The sequence below is a fragment of the Phalacrocorax aristotelis genome, chromosome 2, assembly GCF_949628215.1.
Source record: "Phalacrocorax aristotelis chromosome 2, bGulAri2.1, whole genome shotgun sequence".
Lineage (NCBI taxonomy): Eukaryota > Metazoa > Chordata > Aves > Suliformes > Phalacrocoracidae > Phalacrocorax > Phalacrocorax aristotelis.
In genome coordinates, this window is record NC_134277.1 from 71,338,209 (window position 1) to 71,362,066 (window position 23,858).

A 23,858-nucleotide genomic window follows, 5' to 3' on the forward strand; every position below is an offset into this window, starting at 1 on the left:
TAAGCTGACCAAGCCATGTCCTTACTGTAGCTGTATTTGTACTCAGCCTTTAGCTAGCACCTGCTTGCACCCTCTTGATGAGAATAGGTTGTGTGAAGATGCCAGACTCTGCCTGGGTGCTCTGAGAAGCAACACTTGCCCATGCCTTTTAATGTTTAAACAACTGTGCAGGATTTGCCAGAGGGTGTCTGACAGAGTTGTTAAAAATTGATCCCTGAGTAAACATCCCTGGTGCTATTTACTCCAATTCAGCTGCTATAATTTACACCATCTGGAGAGCAGCCTAATCCTGCACCGGCAAATCTCTGAAGTATTTGCTACTGGTTCGAACAGAAGGATCCTTTGTGGCAAGGAGAGTGCAATTTCCCCATCACTAATGACTCTGGACAAGAGAATAAAGATAGACTACAATTTAAAATAAAAGGAATTAACTCAGAATGAAAACATAATTGCCAACACAGTGGTCACAGGCTTGTGCCCATGCAGGACATCCATGTATGCTGACATGTAGTATAGACGTTGGTTACCTGAATGATTAAATGAAACTGCTAGACACTAACAGAGGAGAGGTATGGAGTTTAACCGTCTCTCAGGTCTGGTCACACTCCTAGATTGGTGGTTTTTCCTGTTGTACAAGTTGTAGAAGCATCTCAAGGAATATCCATTTGGAAATATGCTAGTGGGAAGGGAAACAGTATGATGTTCAGTACCACAAAAATCTGTCTTCTAGAAAAGTGTGATTTTGTCCCAACTCCGTTTGAACAAGGACAGATATATCTGCAAGTACCTGCTAATTTTTTCATTGTTAGTGGAGATCCTGCTTCAAATACGGCTCATCTGCTTTGCCTGGCTAAGTGTGATGATTGCTCACTATCGATCAGTACCCATTCCCCTGGTCCCTTCTCCCTGTTGTCCTACTATTAACTTACCAAATGACACGTCTTAACATTCCTCTTTATGACACATCTGTTGTCTTATCATTCTGTTTCTTCAAGATACCGCTTCCGACTCTTGACCCTGATGTCTTCAAAACACCTAGAATAGGAAAGAGACATATGTAGATTGCCTCATTCACCAGGTTGAATTTTCTGTTATATTAGTAATTTCCTGGAATTAATCTTTAGAACATGAGCACACCACAAATTGCTAGTCAAGTAAGTATTTAAGATGTGTATACAGTAAATCTCTGGAGTTAAAACCAGGACGTCGGGGCATGGAGAACAGCAATTTCTTACCTACTGCTTCCTTCCGAAACTCAGAGAAATGGTAATACTTGTGACGGCATTCAAAATTTTGGAGATAGTTTTACCAGTAGAAAACTATGCTTATATTAATTAGCATAGTTCTAGTTTACTGCTAAGTGTAAGTGTCCCTTTTAAAGAAGCTTAAAATGATGCGAAGTTTCTTGAGTTCATTAACTACAAACCTTCACCTGATTCTACTAGCAAAAGTTTCAGGCTCTCAAAGCATACGTAACACAGCAATGTTTTTTTTTAACTTTGGCTGGTTCAGGTAATTTCACGTTTGGCATAAAAGATGATGATACAAGACACGTTGACATCACTACATGTTTATAAAAAGAACATACAAGTGCACAGTGACATTTTACACAGTGGTGGCACATAAGACACTCACAAATTTGAAGTCCGATGCTGCGGGGTGCCGAGTACTCTTAACTCTCATTATGTTCAATGCGAGTTGAGAGTGCTTCGTGGTTCAGGTGCTCGGGCCCTCAGAGAGGCTCTGCACAGTAAGGAATTGTACCGAGAGTCATGTCTGAGCCAAGAGTAATTTCTCCTTTCTAGTACGTGCGTTTCTAATTGCTGGATTAGTACAACTGGCTGATAATCACAGTAATATAAATGATTTTCTGGTACTGAAGTGCTCTTTCTGAAAGTTAATAAAGCTCACCCAACATTGCCTGCAGTCTTACAACACACCATAATGGAATAATGTAATGAGTACAATGTGAGTATAGTGCAAAAGCCGATGTAAAGCTAAAAATGGATCTAGGATAGTGCTGTTCTTGAATACGAGCAGTACAAGGTATGAATTACTTTTTGACCTGGGTACAGGAGTTAATCTGTGAGCAACGCAGCCCAGCTCACATTCAGGTTCACTCCTGATTTTTTTTCCAAGATTTGCTTCCCACCCTTTTCCTCCAGTTGTTTTATATGTGCTCATCCTTGTTATTTCCATAAAGGTGATCATGCTTTTAATTTACATCTTCCAGTTTTTTACAGGAATTTGGTTGTTAAAATGGTTTTATAAACTTCTCTAAGAATGCGATATAAGGACACAGCAGAAAAAGCAACTCTATTTAAAAATTACAGGTCAGTGTGAAACTTTCAGGAATGTGTAGCTCTATAACACGTGAGACTTGTCTCCTGCACTAGTTACCAATACACCTTAAAAATGTATTGGTAACTCTAAATTGCTTTCACTATGTGCAAACAGAATTCTATTAAATTTCATTATTCTGGGATCCATCCATGTCCTGTATGGCCATAATGACAAGTTTCTTGCTATAAGGGCACATCAACTGTATGTAAGACCTCTAGTCCCCTTTCTTCCCCTGCATGAATAAGACAAAGCCCTGTTTAGGGAGAAATTGGCTTTGTCTACCTGTAAATGAAGGCCACCTGAAACACAGTCTCTTGCGAAGTTGATGGTAATTGGTAATGCCAAATCCTCATTACAGCAGTGGCATTTTTACCAACTGTATGGTGGATTTTGCAATTAAGAACACACAAAGAATTATTCCTTTCTTGCGTAACAACATTTTAATGTCAATAAAAAGTGGTTTTATAGTTCAAGATTACAAATAAAAAAATATTTCATCTTGACCCTTTTGCTATTTTCCCTCAGGGAAGTCTCCAAATTTTAGTTAGGAAGCGTTAAAAGCACAAGGTGGATGGATGCTCGCCCTACAAAAAAGCTGAAGGACTCCCTCCCCACTTTGCCGTCGCTGGATATTTTGAAAGGGAAGGTTTCGCTCCAAGTAGGCCTGACGAGCGTACTCTCTCTCTCTCTCGTGGCAGGTGAGACCACGGGGGCATACACAACCACCAGATCCTTCCAAGCTGAACGCAGCTGGAAGGGTTCTAAAAGGAACGAGTCGAGCGCCTCTCCAACTACCGGGCTGCATCAAGAAGGCACAACATAAGCAATGGTAAAGTCAGTAAACAAAATTTTACTGTAATATTTCATAACACAGATACTGTATTTCTCTTTTAAGTGTAAAGCTACCGTCTTACACAAGAAAGATGGACAGACCCTTTTCCAAGACTAATATGGATACAATAAATATGGAGTTTTACATACTAGGTCTGTACACTGAAACTTTGTCCCACAGCCATAAAAATTTACATTTAACAGTGCAACATATAATTTAATCCTTTATTTATCTGACATAGGATGTTTACTTACTAAACACAAGCAACTACCTGGTTTTAATATACATATTTTATATATATATATTTTATATATATATATTCAACAATCTGTACAGGTTTCTAAACATAAAACTCCAAAAAGGCACAATTGTCTATACAACATGTACAAAAATGGCTGGAGCTGACAAGAAACAACAATTATTGGTCAAGAGTTCATGATTGCACGAAGATTAGTAATGGGTTTGTGTCAGAAAAATGTGCTTTAAGGAAAGGAAGGTTTGCAAAGAAACCTGTAAGTGTTATAAAAAAAAAAAAGAAACAAAACATAAAAATAAAAACACAACAAAAAACAAAAAACTAGGTTGCTATTACAAGTCTATCCTCATCGTCACTGCTGCCATCGCTAAACTGCACCGTGTTTTGCCGCCGGGACAAGGGGGCTGGCCTGTGTACCTGTCTGTCCGGGGAGACAGTTTGGTGGACCGGGGACTTGGTTAACGCGTCGGGATTCGCCTTGGGGCGGGGCTCTGCTGGGGCAGCCCGCTTCACCTGGAGGGAAGGGATGTCGCGCTTTGGCTTGGTGGGGTTTGCGAGGTCAGTCTTTTCGGGATCCGCTTTCCCCGGACCGTTGGGTCGCTCGTAGTCGGTCAGCGGGGTGGGCTCGGGATGGCTCTTCCCGCCGTACCGCTGGCCACTGGCTGCTGCCGGAGAAGTAGCCCCGCCGGCTTGGCCGACCTCGGCTGCAGGGAAGCCAACAGAAGCCGGCTCCGGCTGCGTCTCGCAGGCTTTGCTGCCTGAGGCAGGCGCTTCGGAGGCTCCTTGCCCCTCAGCGCCGACAGGGCTGACGGAAGGGATGAGGGTCGGCAGGGCAATGTTCAGTATCTGCAAGCCGGGAATGTGAGCCTGTGGACTGGGGTTGCCCTGCGGGGCCGCGCCAGCGGTCAAAACCTGGAGACCCACGGCATTCAGGGTAATTCCCGAAGGACGCATCTGCGGGGCGATGTTTGTGTTTGCCAGGCCCAAGATGTTCACTGTCTCCATGCCCAGCGGTGGCAGAGGCTGCAGGCTGGGTGTGCCGAGACCCTGGATGCCCGGCACGCTCACCTGTCCTATAGGAATGCACGGCACGACGCTGTTCACTTCGGCGACGCCCATGGGATTCGTAGCGGCGGTGGCGGCGGCGCCACCTGTCTCGCCGAGGGCGCTGGTAGTTCTGTGAATCACGCTAACGGCAGGGATAGTGAGCTGCACCGGCCCCGCCTGGATGGGAACGAAGGTGGCCAGGCCGGCGGGGACCACCTGAATCCCCCCGACCGGTACGGTGCCGTAGGGTGCCTTGGCTTGCCGCTGCGAGTGCAGGGGGAGATGGCTGAAGAGGTGAGTCTGGGGAGCCCTCAGCTCGGCGGCGTGCTGCGGGCACCCAGCCAGCTTCTCCTCTGGGGTGTCGGTGTAGGGTGATGGCGCTGTCGTCTGCATGCTGTGGTCCGCCGGCGAGGAGGGGGAGCTGACGGAGGGTGTGCTCTGGGAGAGAACAACACAGGCGTGTTAATGTGGTGGCCACCGCTATCCTCGAGTGAAATGAAAATGCAAGGTAGCTGGGACTGCTTCCCACACTCCCTTTTAAGAAAAAACAACAACAAACCAGTTCACAGTATATACTGCCCAGCTTGAACAATGAACTGATTTCCTTCCTTTCTTTTTCCAACTCCTTCCTCACCCACTAATTGAATTTTCCTCTCCTAATTACCCTGACTAATTTCTCTTGAACACTAGTACTTGAAAACACTGATGAATATCCTTTGTATGTGTTTTTTAAGGAGCGAGAAGGCTTTGGAGAACTGTTTTCTGTGGAAATCACCTCAGGCAAGAAGGTTAAATAAGCATAAGCTGGCATTTTTTATGCACTGGGTTCCTCTCCTGGAGGCGTCACAGCCTCTGGCAGGCAGAGGCAGCGTCATAGCACATCTGTCTGTAGGTCCTTCTAATGTGGAAGACAGGCGATACCCAATGGATGTGAGAGATGGATGACAACTACAGCACCCGCAGAAGTGGAGGTGACAGGCGGATACTGGAGTGAGACGTGGGACCCACATCCCACTGCTGCCTCAGCTCGCTGTGATTTGGTGCCCATGCATGGACTGATAATCCTATTTTTATGCTCCCTTTTCTTCTCATGTAGCCTGTGTTACCGATCAAGGCTGGCAACTGCTTTCCTAAAAACACCTAAACCAAGAAGTCTTAAATTGCAATTGCAGTCTTACAGTATCTAGCTTGAGGCGTATTCATAACACATAAGGAGTTGTGCAACCCTACTTAGTTTTATACAGTTGTAAACTGTAATTCTGTGGCTTTGACCAAACTCTCAAGAAATCTTTCGAGCGGGCTCAAAACTGAAACACTAACAGAAACGCTTTTTGAAAACTGCTGGTAGGAATTCTGTTGGTTAAAGGAGAATATGATTTACTGACTACACAGTGCCAACCAGTCTAAATGGGAAGATGAGTGTGAGAAGGAAGCCAACATCTTTCTCAGAAGTAAGTCCTGTCTGACACCTCACAAGAAATCCTGATAAAGTCGTATGGATGCTTTCTAAGGAACATACAACAGACTTCCTGAGCTGTCTCGACCCCTTGTCTCGACTGCAAGGAGTGGGATCCACAACCGTTCACAATAGGAACAGACTGTAGATTAACCCTCAGACACACGGCTGCCACTTCTTTTGGTCTGGGAAAGCAGGAGGCAGTCTGGAAAAAGGAATTACTGCCTTATATTACTTACATGCCTTTTAAAAAATATATTAATGCAGACAATGATTACAGCTATATTAATGAAGACCTTTCAATGTTTTTAATTGCGTGCGTATTTTCTTGAGGCTTCAGTGGTTCTGTTTGATGAGGGAGTAAATTCAGTCAAATGCCTTTCTGGTATCTATTGGCAACAACCGAAACCCAAAACCCAAATATTAAGATCCCACCCCTTCTGTGGCAGGTATATACAGTGATCAGAGACCACTACATTTTGTTCTCTGTTATACCTCAAAATCGCTCCAATTTGCATTTGCCACACAGACTCACAGTTCTTACAAGCAGGAGTGAACCTGTGTCAAACAATGAAATGCAGCAACAATTTTTACTGTTTCTCCTTGTCAACAGCTCACTATCTTCAATTTTGTAAAAAATAAATCCAGTAGTACAGATTTTCAAAGAAAAAACAAGCCAGTAAGTACTTAAACCAGAATGAAATTTTTACTTAACTGTTTATGCTTTTGAAAACTTCCTGCCACTTATTTTTCTATAACTGCATGGATACACTATTTGTAAATATTGCACTTATCACAGAGAAGGCAGTAATTACTCCTTTAGTTACACCATATTTTGCGTGACATTTTTTCTGAGCATTATTCTGCAAAGTTCCAATGCCTTCATGGTCTGCAGTAAGAATTCAAAACTTCCAAGAGATATCCTTAGGGTCAATCAGGTATGTGACTTGTACCATCCCCATTACAGTCCATGAAAATATTGCTGAATTGTGAAAGGCTTAACGCCTGACAGTTCTCCTTTGTGATTTCCTCAGCAGAGGTTTAAAGGCAACAGTCGGCAAAAGTACTGAATGCTCCTGCAGCCTCGCACACAGACTGACCTCATCTTTCTGCATGCTGCTCTGAGAAGCCATGTGTCTAGAAGAGGCATCAGCAAAACTGATCCTTTTCTGATTAAAACGTGCTTTCAGCTTGGAGAAAAATTTAGAGTGCTGGGAACTCGGGTCTCAGTTCTGTGCTCGCCTCTCCTTTTGTTATTGTGCAAGGGCAATCTGCTAGTTTCCTTGAACATCTGGTGCTCTAATTCTACTACTAAGCATATTTAGAGGAGAGATAAGGAATTGCACAATTTTTTTGTAGTGATAAGGCAAAAACCTTTGGGACTAGATTAATTTCCCTTGGGAATTACCAATGATTCTATCGTCATATTTCAGAATGAAATGACTTCTGAATTCTATCGCTTTCCTCTGAAAACTTCATAACCACCACCATTTGTTCATTCTACATATCTGTTACATTCCTTCTTATTTCTAATGCAATCTACCAGCTCCAGACTTCAGCTGAAACGACCATGTTACAATTAATCCTTTCAGGGAGAATACAATCAAAACTAAGAATCTGAAAAGCAGTGCTCCTACAGCATCCTTGTTCTAGGGTCCTACACATCTGAGCTTCGATCGCTTTCAACCCTTCTTAAAGGTTCATCAGCCAACAACTCTAAGAATGAAGGGAAAGGCAAACATTTTGATCATTGAAAAATCTCCAAAAGATCTTTAAAAGGAGGATTTAAATCCCGCTCTCTCCCCTGGAGTGAGACACTCCTACCTTTCCAAGAGCTGCAGTTGATATCAAGGAGTGGCCCAAGGCTGTTTCTGGATCGGGGTAATCTACAGACATCTGGCGACCTGGAGATGTTGGAGCGACGTCCGCCAGTGCCGCACTAGCACTATGGGGACCCATTCCTCTCTCCTGGGCTTTATCCTCATGTGCTTCCTGGTGGGTGAACTCTGCTGGTGACCTGGAGGTCCTGCTAACTGACTGTACCGTGCTAAGGATGGTCATCTTCGTCAGCAGTGCTTTTGGCAGACCATCCATAGAGTCCGTGTGAACCCCAGCAAAACAGTCTGGAAGCCTGACGTCTTCATCGGTGCTGGCGGCATCCTGCAGGCCGTGTCGAGAGGGGTGATGCTGGGGGCTGGCCGTCACCGAGGGGGTTGTGGATAGGACTGACTCAGCCTGGCTGTCTTCATCATCATCGTCATTGTCATTTTCATCTTCATCCGCACCATCAGACTCCTCCACATCGTATCCTGACCGGTCATAACCAAATCTTTGCTTCTCACCTGCAAAAGTGGAAATAAGAAAGTAAGCCAACGAAGTTCCTGGCCTGATTGGGAAGGAGGTGGGAGGGAGTAATTAGAAACACCAAAAAACCACATGGCCTGTGCATTTTTCAGTCACATCCCATTGCATCAAAGCAACAAGGAAGATTTTTTGTTTTTATTTTCCAGTGTACATATTTAATTATACAGCTACATAGCCTTTCATCTTCCGCTTCTGTGTTGTTTCTAACTTTCTGGATTTGGCTGTTTTCTTTTACACCATTGATAACCATTCGCTCAAAGTCACCCTTCACTCCTATGCTTGGGGAGAAGCGAGCAGCCTGCTGGTTCATTAAGTTCCCAGTGACGATATATGAAGCTGGTCAGCCAACCTTAGCGATGGGATATTCTCTAGCTGGTTCTGACTCATAAGTGGGTGTCCTTGTACCTAATATGAATCACTGCTGCAAAGGTTTTGAAGGATGCAAACAGAAAGACTGGAAGCTGTTAAGTCAGGAATCTGTCTCGTTAACAGGCAAAAGAGACCAAAATTAGACCTTACTGGACTTCTTCACTTGGCTAATGTTTTGAGAGGTTTATTAACAGCTCACCCAAGATGTCTCAGGAGGCAAGAAAGCCCTAATCTTATCAAAACTTACCTATGCATGCATTTTGCTCACATGAAGAAGCCCTCCTGACTTCAAGTCTTAAAGCCAAACTGCCGTCTAGTGGCAAATTTCTCTACAAAATACTGCTCCACTACTGCTTTTCCCCTTCTTTTATATCATAACTTGGAAAGAAAGAATCGCCTTTAGTAAAGAGACAGAAAATCCCATCTGTTGTATCTGATTCCAAGCCAGACTGTCTGGGATCATATTTTATAAAAGACAAAATGCTTTGAATGCACTAATATTTTATATTTGATTAAAGGTCTGTCTGCTGAGATGTCAAAAAAAAAATCAGCATGAAAATCATTTGGCTCCGCAAAAGCGCTGATGGCTGGTTACTTAAAATCTCAGAGATCCTGTTCTAGGGAAATCTACACAGCAACTTACTGCCAAAGTGAATGATTCTGAAAAAAATCATACCCTTAAAAGAATCTGAATGTACTACCAATTGTTTATGCTGCTACCCTACCAAAACAAAAATAAGCATCTTGAACTCCAGGTAAGATAAATGGGTTTAATTGAGTGGTCTCAGTAAGTTACCCACCACTCTATGCCTTTATGGTTTCAAATGAGCAATGCAATTAGGAATGAGACTAATAGCTTCTTTGAAAAAAAAAACCAACCTCTCTAATGACTTTGCCCCTCTTTGCCTACACAGTAATTTGTACATTAACTAAATACGGTAACTATAGATTTTCTACATTTACTATGGTGGGCATGAAACTGCAATATTATTAAAAATACCCCAAATCCTCCAGGTCATTGGGAGGATGCTAACAAAAGTATCTTTTAGAATTTTAAATAGTCTTCATTTAGAATTCTCATCTACAGACAAAGCTGTTCAAAAAAGAAAATTCATTTTAGTGGAAAAATTAAGTCAGTAAGGTCCACTCCAAAAATATGGCAAGTAGGATTGTTAAAAATATTATTAACAAAACCACATGAAGTTATTAAACTCTTTTTTCCTCTATACTTCTGTCATTTCTCTTCTACACAGAAACACTGTTTCTTCATCATTAATTTGCAAAAATTTGCAAAAAACATCTAAAATGTTAGAACCTCTACATATGTTTGATTTCTGAATGGAAATAACATCCCTCAATGCCTCTGTAACAGATCTCAAAGACTTCTCCATGTGTTACATCTAAAGGGTGACCCACGCTTTTCCTGCAACTCTTTAAATAATGCATGGGGCATTACAAAGACTTGGATTTCAGTCCGGGCTCCCTCTTAACTTTGGTCTCTGTACCAATATCACATAGCTATTCTCTGGGATATCCTCCTGTTTCTTTTCTTTTTTCCCCCCTCTCTCCACATGAACCACATTTTCTATGAAAGTTGATGTCAGTCACAAATGGCTGTCTTCACTGGCAAGAGGAACTACCTGAAATGATTAGATTGACTCGTCATATTTGTAAAGCAAGGAAAACATATGCTCAAACAATGCCCTGATTTTAATAAGAAACTATCTTTCTTTCAAATCAACATTTAAAAATGCTACAGGATTTACTAGCAAATGCTGCTTATGTAGAAATTTTCTGCATATGTCTCAGCTCTCTAGAATAAAACCATGGAAAGTGAAACCATGTGTGGGATACAGATTCCTTACATGCAGGACTCCATGGGATATCATTTCCCTCTATTGTTTCCCTGTTTACTTCCACCCCTTGTGCATTTGCCAGCTCTGTTTAAGTGTGGTTACCTGGAGCCAGAGCCTGCAGTGTAGGCGAGGTGACAGCAATGAATGTGGTTCCCTTACTCCTACACTGCTTCGAAGCGTCAGATGAAAAAAAAAACCCATTCCTGACTTGCTCGCTCTGGCAATGCACAAAGGAACGCTCTGCTCTGGCTTTTATACCTGCGTGCATGTTTGCTGAGACAAGAGGTGCTCAAGCTTTTAGAAAAAGCGATGCTGTTAAGCACCGCTGTTAATCAGTGGAGTTGCAAGAGGACCCAATGCCGGAGTTTTAAGTGGCGGAAGACCCAGGCAGGTTATGGGTCTTCTCCGAATGAGGCATTGAGCTGAGGCTGTGACCACTCCTTGTGGCGAAAGACTCTTCCAAGCACTGTCTTGCTAACCAAGTAGTATTGGCCCTGATCCATTTTATTAACGGTACGCTGCCTACTAAAGTTCCCTTGCAGTTTTAATTGGGGAAAAATTAATTCTTCGCTTCCTATCTTAAACCATGCACAATTATAACCATATGCTTATGTAGTTGATACATGTAACTAGAACTGACTCAATTTCCAAAGGGAACAAAATGACTTCTGTGTTTAACTTTCTATGAGGTTGTAAAGCAGTGTGGGATATTTTAGAATGAAGGATGTGTCATAAATTTAAAGGCCACTAGCATATGGGGAAATGGCTTTTGGCATGCAAGTTCACAGTTTGTTTTTTTTAAAAAAAGAAAACAGGAAAAAAGTTTCACACTATTAAGTGAAGTCTTTATGAAAGCTACTTCTCTTTCAAATTTGTAACTCTCACCATTTTAACAGAAAGACTGTTCAAGGCTGCCTCAATTTTTTATAAAGAATGTTTTGGGAAGAGTATGGAATGTCTCTCATCCTCTGTCAACTACTGCCATCTTTTTTTTTAAATCCTTAGTGAGACTCTTTCTTCTTCCTGGACTTCACAGAATAAAGTGGAACTTCCAGCTACAGACATGAAGTCTGCAAAAATTAGGAACAGCTGGAAGTAAAGGTACAATAGAAATGTGGACACAACTTCTGATTGGGGATTTTGCTTACATGCCAGCTCTAATTATATTTAATGAAATTGAGTTTTTAATCCTAGGTATTGAAGTAAGTGTATACAAATCATGGGCAAAAATCATCTCAGTCCTTCATTTATTTTGTTGTCAGTCCTCAGTTAATAAGCTCTCTATTGTGTCTGTGGTGTCAGTGAGCTTGTTGGCTAAGGCTCTGTTATACTGACATTTTACCCCAAAGCAGGGAAAGAAAAAGCTTCAAGTTTTTTAGCACAATAGCATTAGCTGGACTGATCCGTATTCTAATACATCCATTAGTGAAGAGCCTGGGGCGGGTAAGTCCACGAACTGCTTTTTCCAGTTGCAATGCTATGAATTAGGTAACTGAAATATGTCTCCCTATGTACTTTAAAGTTCTTTATTTTAAAAGTTTTTCCTACAGGAATCCTTATGTATGTGGTTTTAAAAATGGCCATCTAATTATCATCATACTGCAAAGTACTGCAAGAAAGGATCTTCAGAATCTCAACTTACAGCTTTTAATTTTTATTGCGATATTATCACCAACTAGTCCATCACATGACCTGACTTATCAGGCCCTGCTACAGACATAGCAATTTCTGCACCAAACCCAATTATAAGTTCTACGGTTTATAACTGAGTTGTATTTGGTTATAACTTAACGATATTTAGGTAGATTTTCACATAAGGAAGAAAATGTTCATTTTCGTTCTTTCAGGGGCAGGAAGACAAGAAAGACCTTGTCCAGACTGCTGAAGTTTTACACATTTCTAAGCAAATGGATAGTTATGTAGATAACTATAGGATTGCTATTAGCTCTACTTATACAGACTAAAGACATAGCTTACTAAGTACCCGTTGGTCTGTTCACTATCTATTCCCATCTAAATTTAGTTTTACCAGATTTATTGGCTTTTAGCACCCAAGTAATACAAAGCAGTGTTTATCACCTCAAATTGTGTAAGTATCTTCAGTTATGGATTAATATCTGCATAAAAGCATTTAAAAATAAAGCATCTATTCTGTATTATATATTCTCCATCAAACTCAAGAAAAAATATATACACTATGGCAATAAAGGCAGAAATATTTTTGTGTATGTCATCATATTACCATAAACTTGAAAGTAAGGTCTGTATGCCATCAATGCACTCTCTTTTTCTAAACAATTACAAGCCTAGACTTGCCTTTCACCTGTTGTATTGGTCTTGTAATAGACGGCTCCGCAACCATTCAAACAAATTTTAAAAAGGGTAAACCAAAGTACTGTGAAATAACGCCAGCATATATACCCAAGCTTGCTGTCCCCTTGTCTTTCTATGTTCATAGGCTTTACTCGCCCAATTTCGGTCTTGCTTCAGCTACTGCCCACTGCTCATCATCATCAAACAGGACTCACAGTGACATCTACTGGGTTAAATTCAGACTGGTAATAGACAGTGCTTCTCAGAGATGAGAACAAAAAACCTGTGGGCTTTTGACTTTCATTCCTAAGGGAATGGAAGGCAACAAAGTAAAACTAACTGAAAAAAATTAAGTAACCTCTGTTTAAAGAGATTATTTACACTTAAGCCTTCCTGAGTAACCTGTATATTGTAAATCAACCCTAGACTAGGTAGTCTATTCCCAGGCAGTAGGTGTAAGGCTCCAGCATGCTTAATGTACATCTAGTTGAAGATTAGACAGTCATAATTAAACAAAAAAAAAAAAAAAAAAGAAAGGATTAAAAAAATATTTCTTTTAAGCTATACAGAATCAGCCTTCCATTCTATTTGCAAAAGGAGGCTATTATTGCAAGGATTTTCATTTATTTTCATTCCTTAAATGCAGGTGCAGTGAAAACACAGACTGAGTCATGATTAAGCTAATGAAGAGCCATGGAAACTCACTTAAGATCTACTATAAGTAATATATAGCTAATTAACTTAGAACCATTGTATCTCTAGAAGGGTTTATTTAATACTGCAGAAAATGAAAGTGGTTTATATATACGTATGTGTTGTGTGTGTGTGTATAAATACATATCTGAAACTTACAATTAGGTCTTTTCATTGGTAAAGAAATGAATATTTTGGGATAAAATTTCTCCATAGAGACCATTTAAATAAGTTCTGCCCATCTACTGATTTCATTACTAACTATCTTGCACAAGTTTACTCAGGCATACCACACAATTCTCATTCATTCATTAGCTTACATATGACATATTACAGGTTTAAAGTTCATAACTGTTATAATTTGAAGACAAATTATTGTTGGTTTTAAGACTGCAGAGCAAAATATTGGGTCAACATGGCCAAAAAGGATATCCCCAGTTGCAGTCTGTCACACTAAACAGTTCACCTCATCTGACAATTTAATTCAGATATTAACATTCCTTACATTGTAACCCTGTATTTTGGTGACAAGAACATTCCACAGAGCAGAAGATGAAAGATAAATGGATGAGGGAATGGTTTTGAATACAAAAGGCTAGGCCAGAAAGTACTTACTAATACCCAAATGATGACAAGTCCAAATACAAAGAATGTTATGTTAAAAGCTCTGATCACACACAGTCTCAGACAGCTAGAGAGCATCTCTTTCTTTTTTCCCCAGATGCTCAAGCACAACAAAATTTCAGCTCCTCGAATTACTGAAAAAACAGGCTCTGTGTGTGCACGTGCCTCTGTTCAGGACATAGTTTTGCACTCTTTATTCCAGCTGCATGTACTATTAATCTGTACTGCTATCAAGTCAAAGCTGACTTCTTATATGAATCCAAAAAATGATATATTCAAATCATTGTGATTGCCTAGGCTTTAAAAAAACTACCTAAAAATAGAACCAGCAAATTCCTTAGTAAATAAAAGGTTGGCAGCTTTGTTAAGTTTCTGGCTAATTCTCTAATTCAGAGCCTGGTGGAAGACATACAGCTTAGTTAATTTAAGCAAAGGTGTGGACATTTTTATTGCCATAGAATAATCAGTATTTCAAATGTTTGGATAACAAATTAGCTAGAGACAGACAGACAGACATTCTCTGGGCCAGGAAACAAGCCAATCTCACGCAGCCTATGGGGAAAAAGAACTTTTTTTCCTGAGGTCATAATTATTTTTTCTCAGGTTTTCTGCACCTTCCTCTACATCGTCTTACATTGCCTTCTAACGGAGGAAAGAGATGGGGCTGGGGAGACCATTGGCTTGAAGAGAGAGATGGTTTTTAACAGCTATGCAACTCCTCAAGTAACAAATGTATGTGTTTAAAGACATTGTTCTTTCAAAGCACCAAAAGGATACGCGACACAAACCCGCCACCACCGCACACCAGAGGAAGGAGGGGTGAAAGGGCCAAAGACGTAATGCCACAAGTGCAGCTCAAGACACAAACCCCATTATGTTTTCCTTTGTGGGTGACATACTGCTGGCAGGGCTCTCCCTAGAGCACAGGCCTGGCACGAGGGGTGCTGGGCCCGAATGCGAGCTCTGCTGCACCGCCCCGGGGAAAGGGCAGCCAGAGAGCCACCTTAAGGCTGCCATGACACCTCAGAAACCCCCAAAACCAATACATTCAATCACAATAAAACATAGCCAAAAAATTAGCACGTACAGGATTTCAGAGAGGGGAGCAGAACCACCTACATTTAAAAAAGCACGTATGCAAATACTTCACACTGTTTTCCCCCCCTCCTGACTCTTTGCTTTAAAAATGGGCCAACAAGCAAGTTTCTGAATTATCATAAGAAATACCTTCAAGTGTAGCTAGGTGAACCGAGAGATGAAATCACATTTTTAAAGTGTACGGTTACTCACTGAATTTACATGGAAAACTGTAAATGCCCCATATTTTGCCACAACTGGAGAGGCTGGGCTGGTTTGGCTGCAGCAAACGCGTGTTTATCACAGGCTTAACGACCCTGCTTCTTGGATAGGATTTTGTACTGAGCTTTGTGCTGCACAGCTGGTTTTGTTATGGGTACATGAGCCAGAGAGTTTACCAAAGGTAGGGATTTTATCACCAAGTTGTTTTTGGTTTGGGGTTCTTAGTTAAAGAAAGAAATGTTACCTCCTCTATTCTGGGGGAGGGAAAAAAAAAGCATTGCAGTCTTAAAATTAAATATCTGGAAGAATTTCAAGGATTATGTAGCAAATTCTGTTGAATGTTTGTCTTTTTTTTCCAAAATAGACTATTTAATTTATTAAGCAATTACTGTGCTGAAGCAAAGAACATACTTCATGGAATATATATTTATACTATGGTTATACACACCTGTACATGATATGTAAAAAGAGTGTCTGTCTCTCAATTAAATAGTCTTAAAGCCGAAGGAAAGCAATCTTTCAACAAATGTTTGAAATAGCCTACTTCTACCAGGTGTTACTGATAATTCTGTTAACATTTGAAACATTTCCCATTACATTATAACCACAAATGCAATTTTAACTGTATGCAATTGGGAATATCGATTTATCAATCAATAAAATGTTTTCAGTTCCTGGTAAAAGGAAATACCTGTTCAGTTGTAGTTTACAAAACTAAATAAAATGTCAAAAGCTGCAGAACACTGCTTAAAAAAGTGATGATTTTTCTGTCATGTGAAGGCTGAAAATGTTAATGAAAACTGTTCCTCTGTGAGAAAAGGACAGTAATTTGCACTGCCGCTTATCTTCTGTTATTTATTTGGTCCCTCAAATTGTGAAGGGGGACATGTTTTTAGCTTACTAAAAAGGAATATATTGGAGAATGCCAAAAAAGGGAAAATGCAGGTTTCTTTGTACCTAGCGCACTCTGAATCATACCAGCTGAGTCACATTCCCAGCATTATTTAGAATTAGATTCAAGCTGATTCGCTTATTCTGCTAGCGGTTGTCATATGGGAGCAAGTGCATTCATCTTTCTTGCCCTTTACTGTTTAAATAAAGATCTCCACTGCTTTCTTTTCTCAAAACCTCACCTGCAATCTAATAAACTATTCCACTGAAGGAAGAAAAATACAACAAGGCAACAGGACTCATCTCCCTGCTGAGAAATGGGAGGAAGGAAAAAATGCCACCGCTGCACAGAGACATACTGAGAACTGAAACAGTGTCCTAATGTGCAATCCTGTTCTCCATCTCACTGCGTCTGGTGGTGCAACTTCATCTTTCTTACCATGCTGAGCAAAACCTGCGCGAACCCGGTTTGGCCCTCTTTATCTGTCCTCAACCTCGTCTCCTTTTCAGCAGCCATCTCAGGATGTGGGAAGTGCAGAATTCCAATTATTAACAAATACATTCATTTTGATAGCACTCTCATCACTAATGGAGAAGTAGAACAGGTCAAGATGAAAAACATTCATAATTTCTAAGTGATTTCTACCTGCTGATTTATGACCAATTATTTGTGAAGGAGGACAGAACTCTACACTGGAAGATGATCAGCCTCCTTGCAGAGCACTCAGCAACATATTTGTGATTCTAGGTGGCATGTAATTTTTATGAAAACGTGCATCTCAAAACTTTGACAATTCCATGCACTATTTTCAAAGAAATGCTACATTTGACTACATTTTTTTCTAGGCAAACAGCTGTTTTTCTGGTATTTTCAGTCTTGTCATATTTATCTGTGAAACTGATAAAGATAAACTGCGTAACGCTTTGTGAAAAAATTCAACAGCAATTTTTCTTCAGCATATGCTTGTCATTTCTTTTGGTGAAGGTCTTTCCGGTATTTCTGATTCACTTGGACTACTCTGTAAGATTTTTATCTCTGTATCTTTTCCCTGTACAAGAATTTTAAAGCTCTGGAAAATAAAGGGTAAGAAATTGGGATGAGAAAATAAATTCAAAAATGCAGTAAAGAAGGAAGATTTTAATTTCTTACCAAATTCTTCTTCTCCATCCTGGTCATCTATTAAGCCTACTGAGACTCCCAAATCCATGCATTTCTTGCTATGTGCCTTTGACTTCATATGTTTTGTTAAATTTCCTTAAGAAGAAATGAAAAAAATTAACTGTTCTGTGACTATACAAATGTATACAAATATGCGCCCAACACGTCTGTATCTTATTCAGCTACACTTACAACCATCTGTACTATTTGATTTCACACTTGATAGAACCTTGCCCCTCAACGCAAGCTGTGAAGGGCTGCAGCAGATTCACCATCCTGAATGCTACTAGCTCTCTGGCTACATTTCATAAAGGTCTTTATTGAGATAAAATAGAATAGGATGGAAATTCTAGATGATGATGTATTTTGCATGGGTGTAAAAGATCCTGTATTCGTTTACGGCAGAGTATAAAAAAGGCTGATTCAGTCTTCAAAGTCATGTTGACAGAAAACTACCATGTGAAACTAAAGTTCCTATCTTGCGGCTCTTTTAGTATTTGATGGATTCTATTTTTAGTGTAATCATTTTCACTGCCTACGTAAACTAACAGATTAATTTTATTCAAAATCAGAGCATGAACATATTTGATCTGAATCTCAAAAGTGAATGCATAACTGCTGAGAGGCCCCACAGGGTGCTCTCCCCTTCTCCTTTGAAAAGAAAATATGGCAAATATCATCAAGAAAAGGTTAAGAGTAGATCAGAGATCTGTAAATGATGATATTTGTGAAATATATGTGATTACAAGTAACTGCTCACTTTATACTTAAAATTCCTATTGTCTCAGAAACTGTTTCTCTGAGGTATTTCAGTGGGAGAAATTAACAGTGAGTGAAATGGTGGCTCTTCTGTGGTTATGGAGTACTTTATTCCTGCTTCGAAATGAACCTAGGAATTCTCCCCAAATTTTTAAATATTTGTTATGAAGCCATATGACAATACTGACTCACAAAGAGCCAACTTCCCAGCTTTACATAATGCACAAAGTCACTGGCTGCACTGTCCTGTCACGAAGGGTGGTTTATCAAACGTCAAGCACCCAACTGTGTGACTGGCTCTGCCAGCATTAACAACAAATTCAGAGCATAGCAACTGCAGAAGAGGGAGCGAATACAAATAACTGCCTCAGCTGAAACCAGGGAGGATTCCAAATGGGCGGAACTTAATTACTTGCACTTGGCCAGCATGCCTACTCTGCAAAAACCATAATCAGAAGTTATTGGGTTCACACTCCGGCATTTCATTTTAAAGGCAACGTGACGACCCGCTGTGTCAGGATGCAGTGATAGGTTTTGACACATCTAAAGACTACCCAACCTCCTTTCTGCAGCACTGGGTTACTTCTTGGATGTTTTCTGCCCAGCTGCTGAGTAGTCTTGAACTCACTAAAAATACAAATGTTTCTGAGGTTACAGCTGGGGGGGAATTACTGCTAAATGATGTTCAAAGCCAAGAAAAATTTTGCGGCTTGGAATTTTTTTTGCTGAAAGTGTTTTGGCTGTCAACTTCTCCTGTCTGTTTCACTTATTTTGAGTCCTGGATCTACCACTGTTTAATACACCACCTGATGAAACCAGGATGCATTTAAGTATCTGCTGTAAACAGGCTTGAAAAAAGTAAAGGTCCATCTTTGGGTCTTAGAAGGTCAAGTGGAAAGTGAACCTTGTCCTTCAAGGGTATAAAAACTATTTTAATATAGTATTTTAATAAAGGCCAATTTCTTTCCTGGAGCAATTACTTGAGTGCCAGCAGGAATACAATATATGTCAATGTCATACCTCCAGAAGATCTCTGCTAGGGACCTAAAATTCTGTGTTCCCATCCCTACCCAGGATGAGCAGCTAACCAGCTCACTTATCTCCACCTCACTTTCATCATATTCCCTCTTCCACACCAATTTCTCACCTACTGTGGCATGCCACACAGTTCATTCATATACAGATGTGATCATCTGAATAAGCATACAGAAGGCAAAGGAAGAGGGGAAAATCAGAAACTACCAATATTTGAGGCATTATACAATAAAACTCCACAGATAGGCAACTTCTTTAGCTTATGAATAGCCAAAGGTGAGAAGAAAAGAATCATACCTCGAAGTGAAAAGAAAAAAGGGGAAAAACGTACACAGAAAAGTACCCCTACCTTTAGTTTTGAAGGAAAAGTTGCAGTAATTGCAGTGGTAAGGACGGACATCGGTATGTGTGCGAATATGCTTCTTCAGCATGCTGGGTTTCTTGCAACGTATCCCGCATTCTTCACAGATATACTTCCCTCTCCCTCTCCCCCGAACATATACATAGTCTTCATTCGACTTGTACCTAGTCAGAGTACCATAAGAGTAAGGCAATTAGTTGTAATGTGAAAATGATTCTAGTTTGAAACCCTAATCTACCAGCATTTTAAAAATAATATAATAGATGAAAATGAATGACAAACCAATCATGCTCTTTTTCTGCATTTATTCATTAAACTCATATCTAGATTTTTTACAAGGTAATCATGGTCTTGTTTAGGAATAATGGCATACCATTTTTACTAAAGGTACCGTTTGATACTAAGCATTTAAAGATTTCTAATTTCCTCTTTGCAACACAGGAACATACTTTTTGAAAGTGTCAGTTCTTGGAAGCAGGTTTGGGCACCATGAGGAAGCTTTAAAAGAGCACCTTTGAGGCTCTGTGTTGGATGCAGAAAAGGAACAACATTAGTTACGACAATGGGAAAGTCTTTAAAATTCCCTATCGATGTGTTCTGGACTCAGCCTACTGGGACTGTCTCTAGATAGAAAAAGTCATTCAGATTCAATTACACCCTTCACATCTCTGCTCAAGGACGCCAAAGGCTGTGCTTACTTTTTGTGAGCTGGTCCCTGCAATGTTTGGATCTGAGCAGAGACATGTAGCAATGTTTTACCTGGGCAGCTGGTGATGGCTTTTCTACCAGACTAGACTGGATTCAATCCAGGAACCAATAAATGGAAAGCCCTAGAGCCCACCACCAATTATGAGAATAATAAAATATGCACCATTTGTGCTCAAAATTTTTAGAGGCAGCACTGGCACTTTTCGACAAAAAAAACACCCTGTTTTATAAGATGTTGTACATGGCACAACACTGTGGCTAAAGCAACTGCTATTCATATCAAGCAACCAATTTAAAGTATTACAGTGCGTGGACTAGGACTCTCAGTAAATATTTCCATAGTACTTTTCAAATCAGGAGTTCTCCAGCCTGCGTATACCACAGCAAATTGCCAGACAGAGGCTGCACCGCAGTCTGCTGCTTAGCCCCTGGACTACATCCTCTCCAGCTGCAGTTATACAACCTTACTGCAGAATAGGTATTATTTATCACGTACGAGAAATGTAGGAAAAGAATTTGCATCTATGACTGTATCTAGCTGCCTTTACTGCTGATTAATGTTCATCCTTTGGGGGAAAAAAAATGAATCGCACTGCCTACTGTTCTTTATTTCATTATCTCTCCTCATAACTCTCATGGCTCCATGCTTCTGATGACTTTCCATTTTTCTTGGAAACATAAACCAGCATCCACAGACCACAGTTTGGGAACTGTTGTTTAAAATAAATCAAACAGGAAGCAACATCTCTGCAAAGTCTAGAATCAAGGAAAAAAAATCTTCCCAATGATATCTAGTATACAAAGTACAATACTTGCCCTCCATCAAATATTTTAACTCTTCTTGGTTCAGTTTTGATAAAGGAGTTTTCTTTATCGTGCTCAGTGCTTGATTCAGTGTTTTCCTTATTGCTGAATTCAGTTGCAGTCAATTTTTTTCTATTTAATGCTCGCTGAAGAAAATGAGATATGCATATCATTAAAATTAGTATCTTTCGTATGCCATTCAAACCTGTAAGTTATGATGAATAAAAGCATCATAAAAGCCACAATTACAGTAAGATTTTTGTACAATGTTAAGATACATGAAACAAAAAATATCTTTTGCCAAACTTCTTCTCTATTATGCACTGAGTATTTGTGGACTGGCAAAGTGAGACGGAGATTATGGCACTGTAAGAATGCTTTCAATCTACAGTAGATGTCTCTTCCTTCTTCAGGGAAGGCGAAGGTGATGTTTTTTAGCTCACAGATAGCCTTCTACAGAGCAAAGATGCTTACAACAAAACCCAGTTGCTTCCTGAATAGCAACAGCTTTGCTCCTCTGCCCTCGATGCGGCCACTAGACTGGGGCTGTGCAGCTGCACGATACGCTGCCCCCCCCAGTTTGACAAAAAGGGGGAAACTTTAGTGCGCGGCCAGTTACCCATGCTTTCTTCCCCACTGCTCAAGTCCCTCGGTGTTTCAGTAGCACATCCCCAGCTCTCGCTGCCGGGTGCTACCACAGCAGGGCAGGGGCAGGGAAGGGCTTCCCTGACTGCTCTCCGTCCCAGGCTGCGGGTCTTGGGTCTCACCCACCAACCCACGACTCAGCAGCGCCTCTGGACTGGCAGAAGCTGCTTGCCCGCAACACAGCAAAGAGAAGGTTGGGAAGGAGGGGTGTACTGAGGGAAGATACTAACAGGTAACATTTCTGATTGCTAACATTTTTCAAAAATCTACCTGTTTTGGTGTAGAAATTTACTGTTCCCAATTTGGTGAGGTTATTAACAGGGGCTCTGGAACCCTTCCAAAGCAGGACTCCACACAATTTCTACTGCCAGACCAAATTACAAGAAAAAGCATACCAGCTGTCTAGGAGAACAAAAATACATTTCTCCATTTCCCCTGATTATTAATTAAGGAACTTTTTTTTTTTTTAAAGGGAGGATGAGTTCCCCCAACATTTGCCAATTAAAATCTACTCCTTCCAAGTCTAGGATATTTATAAAATGGGCAACAATGAAGGAATGATCCAATTAGCCACCAATTATTACTGCTGTATTTATAAACTGTTCTACCCACGTAGCTGGCACACTTACCACATTTGCTCATATTGATAAGCGAATAAAATTATGAGAGAAAGAAAAAAGTCTCGCCGTATGTTTTCTACTCGTTATAAAATCTAACGCTGTACGCTTGTGAATACTTGGCAAGAGGAGTGACTTCACTGGCTGACTTAAAACGACTGATGAATTACACTGGTCGTTACATGTATTGAAGGGTGACATCATTCTGGCACCCGGTCCTTGCCCGTAGTCCTCCATGCAGTCTAAGCCACCGCCTTTCCTTCCCACCTGATGAGGTATGTGGCTGAAGAGGAATTAACACAGAGCAGAGGAAAAGCATCTTCCTATTCAATTCCAAGCCCTAGGAATCTGCACAGGCTGCAAGTACTACTCCAATCTGTATGCCTTCATGCAGCCCTCTGATTTGGGCTGGATTTTCAAATATCTGAGCAGTTCTACCAAAGCATACATGACAACTCTGCCTGTGTGTAGGAAGAAAGAAATTTCACCCTGCATGTTTTAACAGCATTCGTACAAGGTGAAAAGAGATGATGTTCTGGGTGAGAAATATCAGAAGTGGAGCCTACTCCAGTAACTGCAACTCAGCCATGTTGTAGTTCCTATGCACGACCTGGCACATGAATTGCTTTGTTTCCACTGCAAACAGAGTAGCAAGGTGACTTTTGTAATTTCACAAGAGGACATTAGTGGAAAATACAGAATACATACAATAAACCCAATATCACATAAATATTCCCAGCAGCTAGAATAATGTAATCTTCAAGTGCCCGATCTTTCAATCCTGAATACCAAGTATTCTTTCCAGATTTAATTTTCAAGAATAAAAATACAAAGGAAAAAGAAAGATTCCAGAAGCATTTGGCCCACATTGTTATCCAAACTACGGTGAAACAGTGTTATAATAAATTGTATATTCACAAAAGCACCTGGAGTGCAAAAACTAACATAAAGCCAAATACTCCTGGACTCCCCCCTGCCCCTCCCCTTCTTCTTTTTAACACACATGTTTATGTGCAGACGTAAGATAGCCTAACATAGGTGCTCAAATTACTATTTACCTCCCACTGATGTACTTTAATTTACTGGTTATATGCTATTTTAGTAGTTGTTTCAGTGTCTTAAACATGCAAAATGCTGCTATTACAGAGATGCTCTAATAGAAACACCAAGTTTCTGTCACAGAAATCTACAGAAATGCTCACTGACAACAAAAAAAAAGCATTCCTTTTGGCTTTTATGAGAAATTCCAAATTGATGCTGAAGAGGACTTGGGTCCTCTGTATATTTTAAAGAGCAGCCAGCCTCTAAGGAGCACGGGTTTTTTGTGTGGAAACCCTTTAACGTACCTCACCTAAAATCCCCCAAGACCCCACACGTACTGGTGGAAAGGGTAGAAAACCAGCAGCACTGTAAAATGTTCCTCTCTG

At 40.5% G+C, this 23,858-nt stretch overlaps 1 protein-coding gene across 3 annotated transcripts in view; it reads right to left on the minus strand.

The window, feature by feature from the left end:
- Positions 1 to 3,605: 3,605 nt before the first annotated feature.
- Positions 3,606 to 23,858, minus strand: part of HIVEP1 (HIVEP zinc finger 1) — a 121,860-nt gene continuing 101,607 nt past the window's right edge. For all 3 annotated transcript variants that reach the window (XM_075084053.1, XM_075084052.1, XM_075084054.1), the window contains exons 5-9: positions 21,182 to 21,315; positions 19,646 to 19,821; positions 17,494 to 17,598; positions 7,759 to 8,276; positions 3,606 to 4,916 (exon numbers count right to left, since the gene is read on the minus strand). In XM_075084053.1, the coding sequence (XP_074940154.1) occupies positions 3,753 to 4,916; positions 7,759 to 8,276; positions 17,494 to 17,598; positions 19,646 to 19,821; positions 21,182 to 21,315 (2,097 nt within the window). In that variant the 3' untranslated portion in view covers positions 3,606 to 3,752. The remainder of the gene's footprint in view (positions 4,917 to 7,758; positions 8,277 to 17,493; positions 17,599 to 19,645; positions 19,822 to 21,181; positions 21,316 to 23,858) is intronic.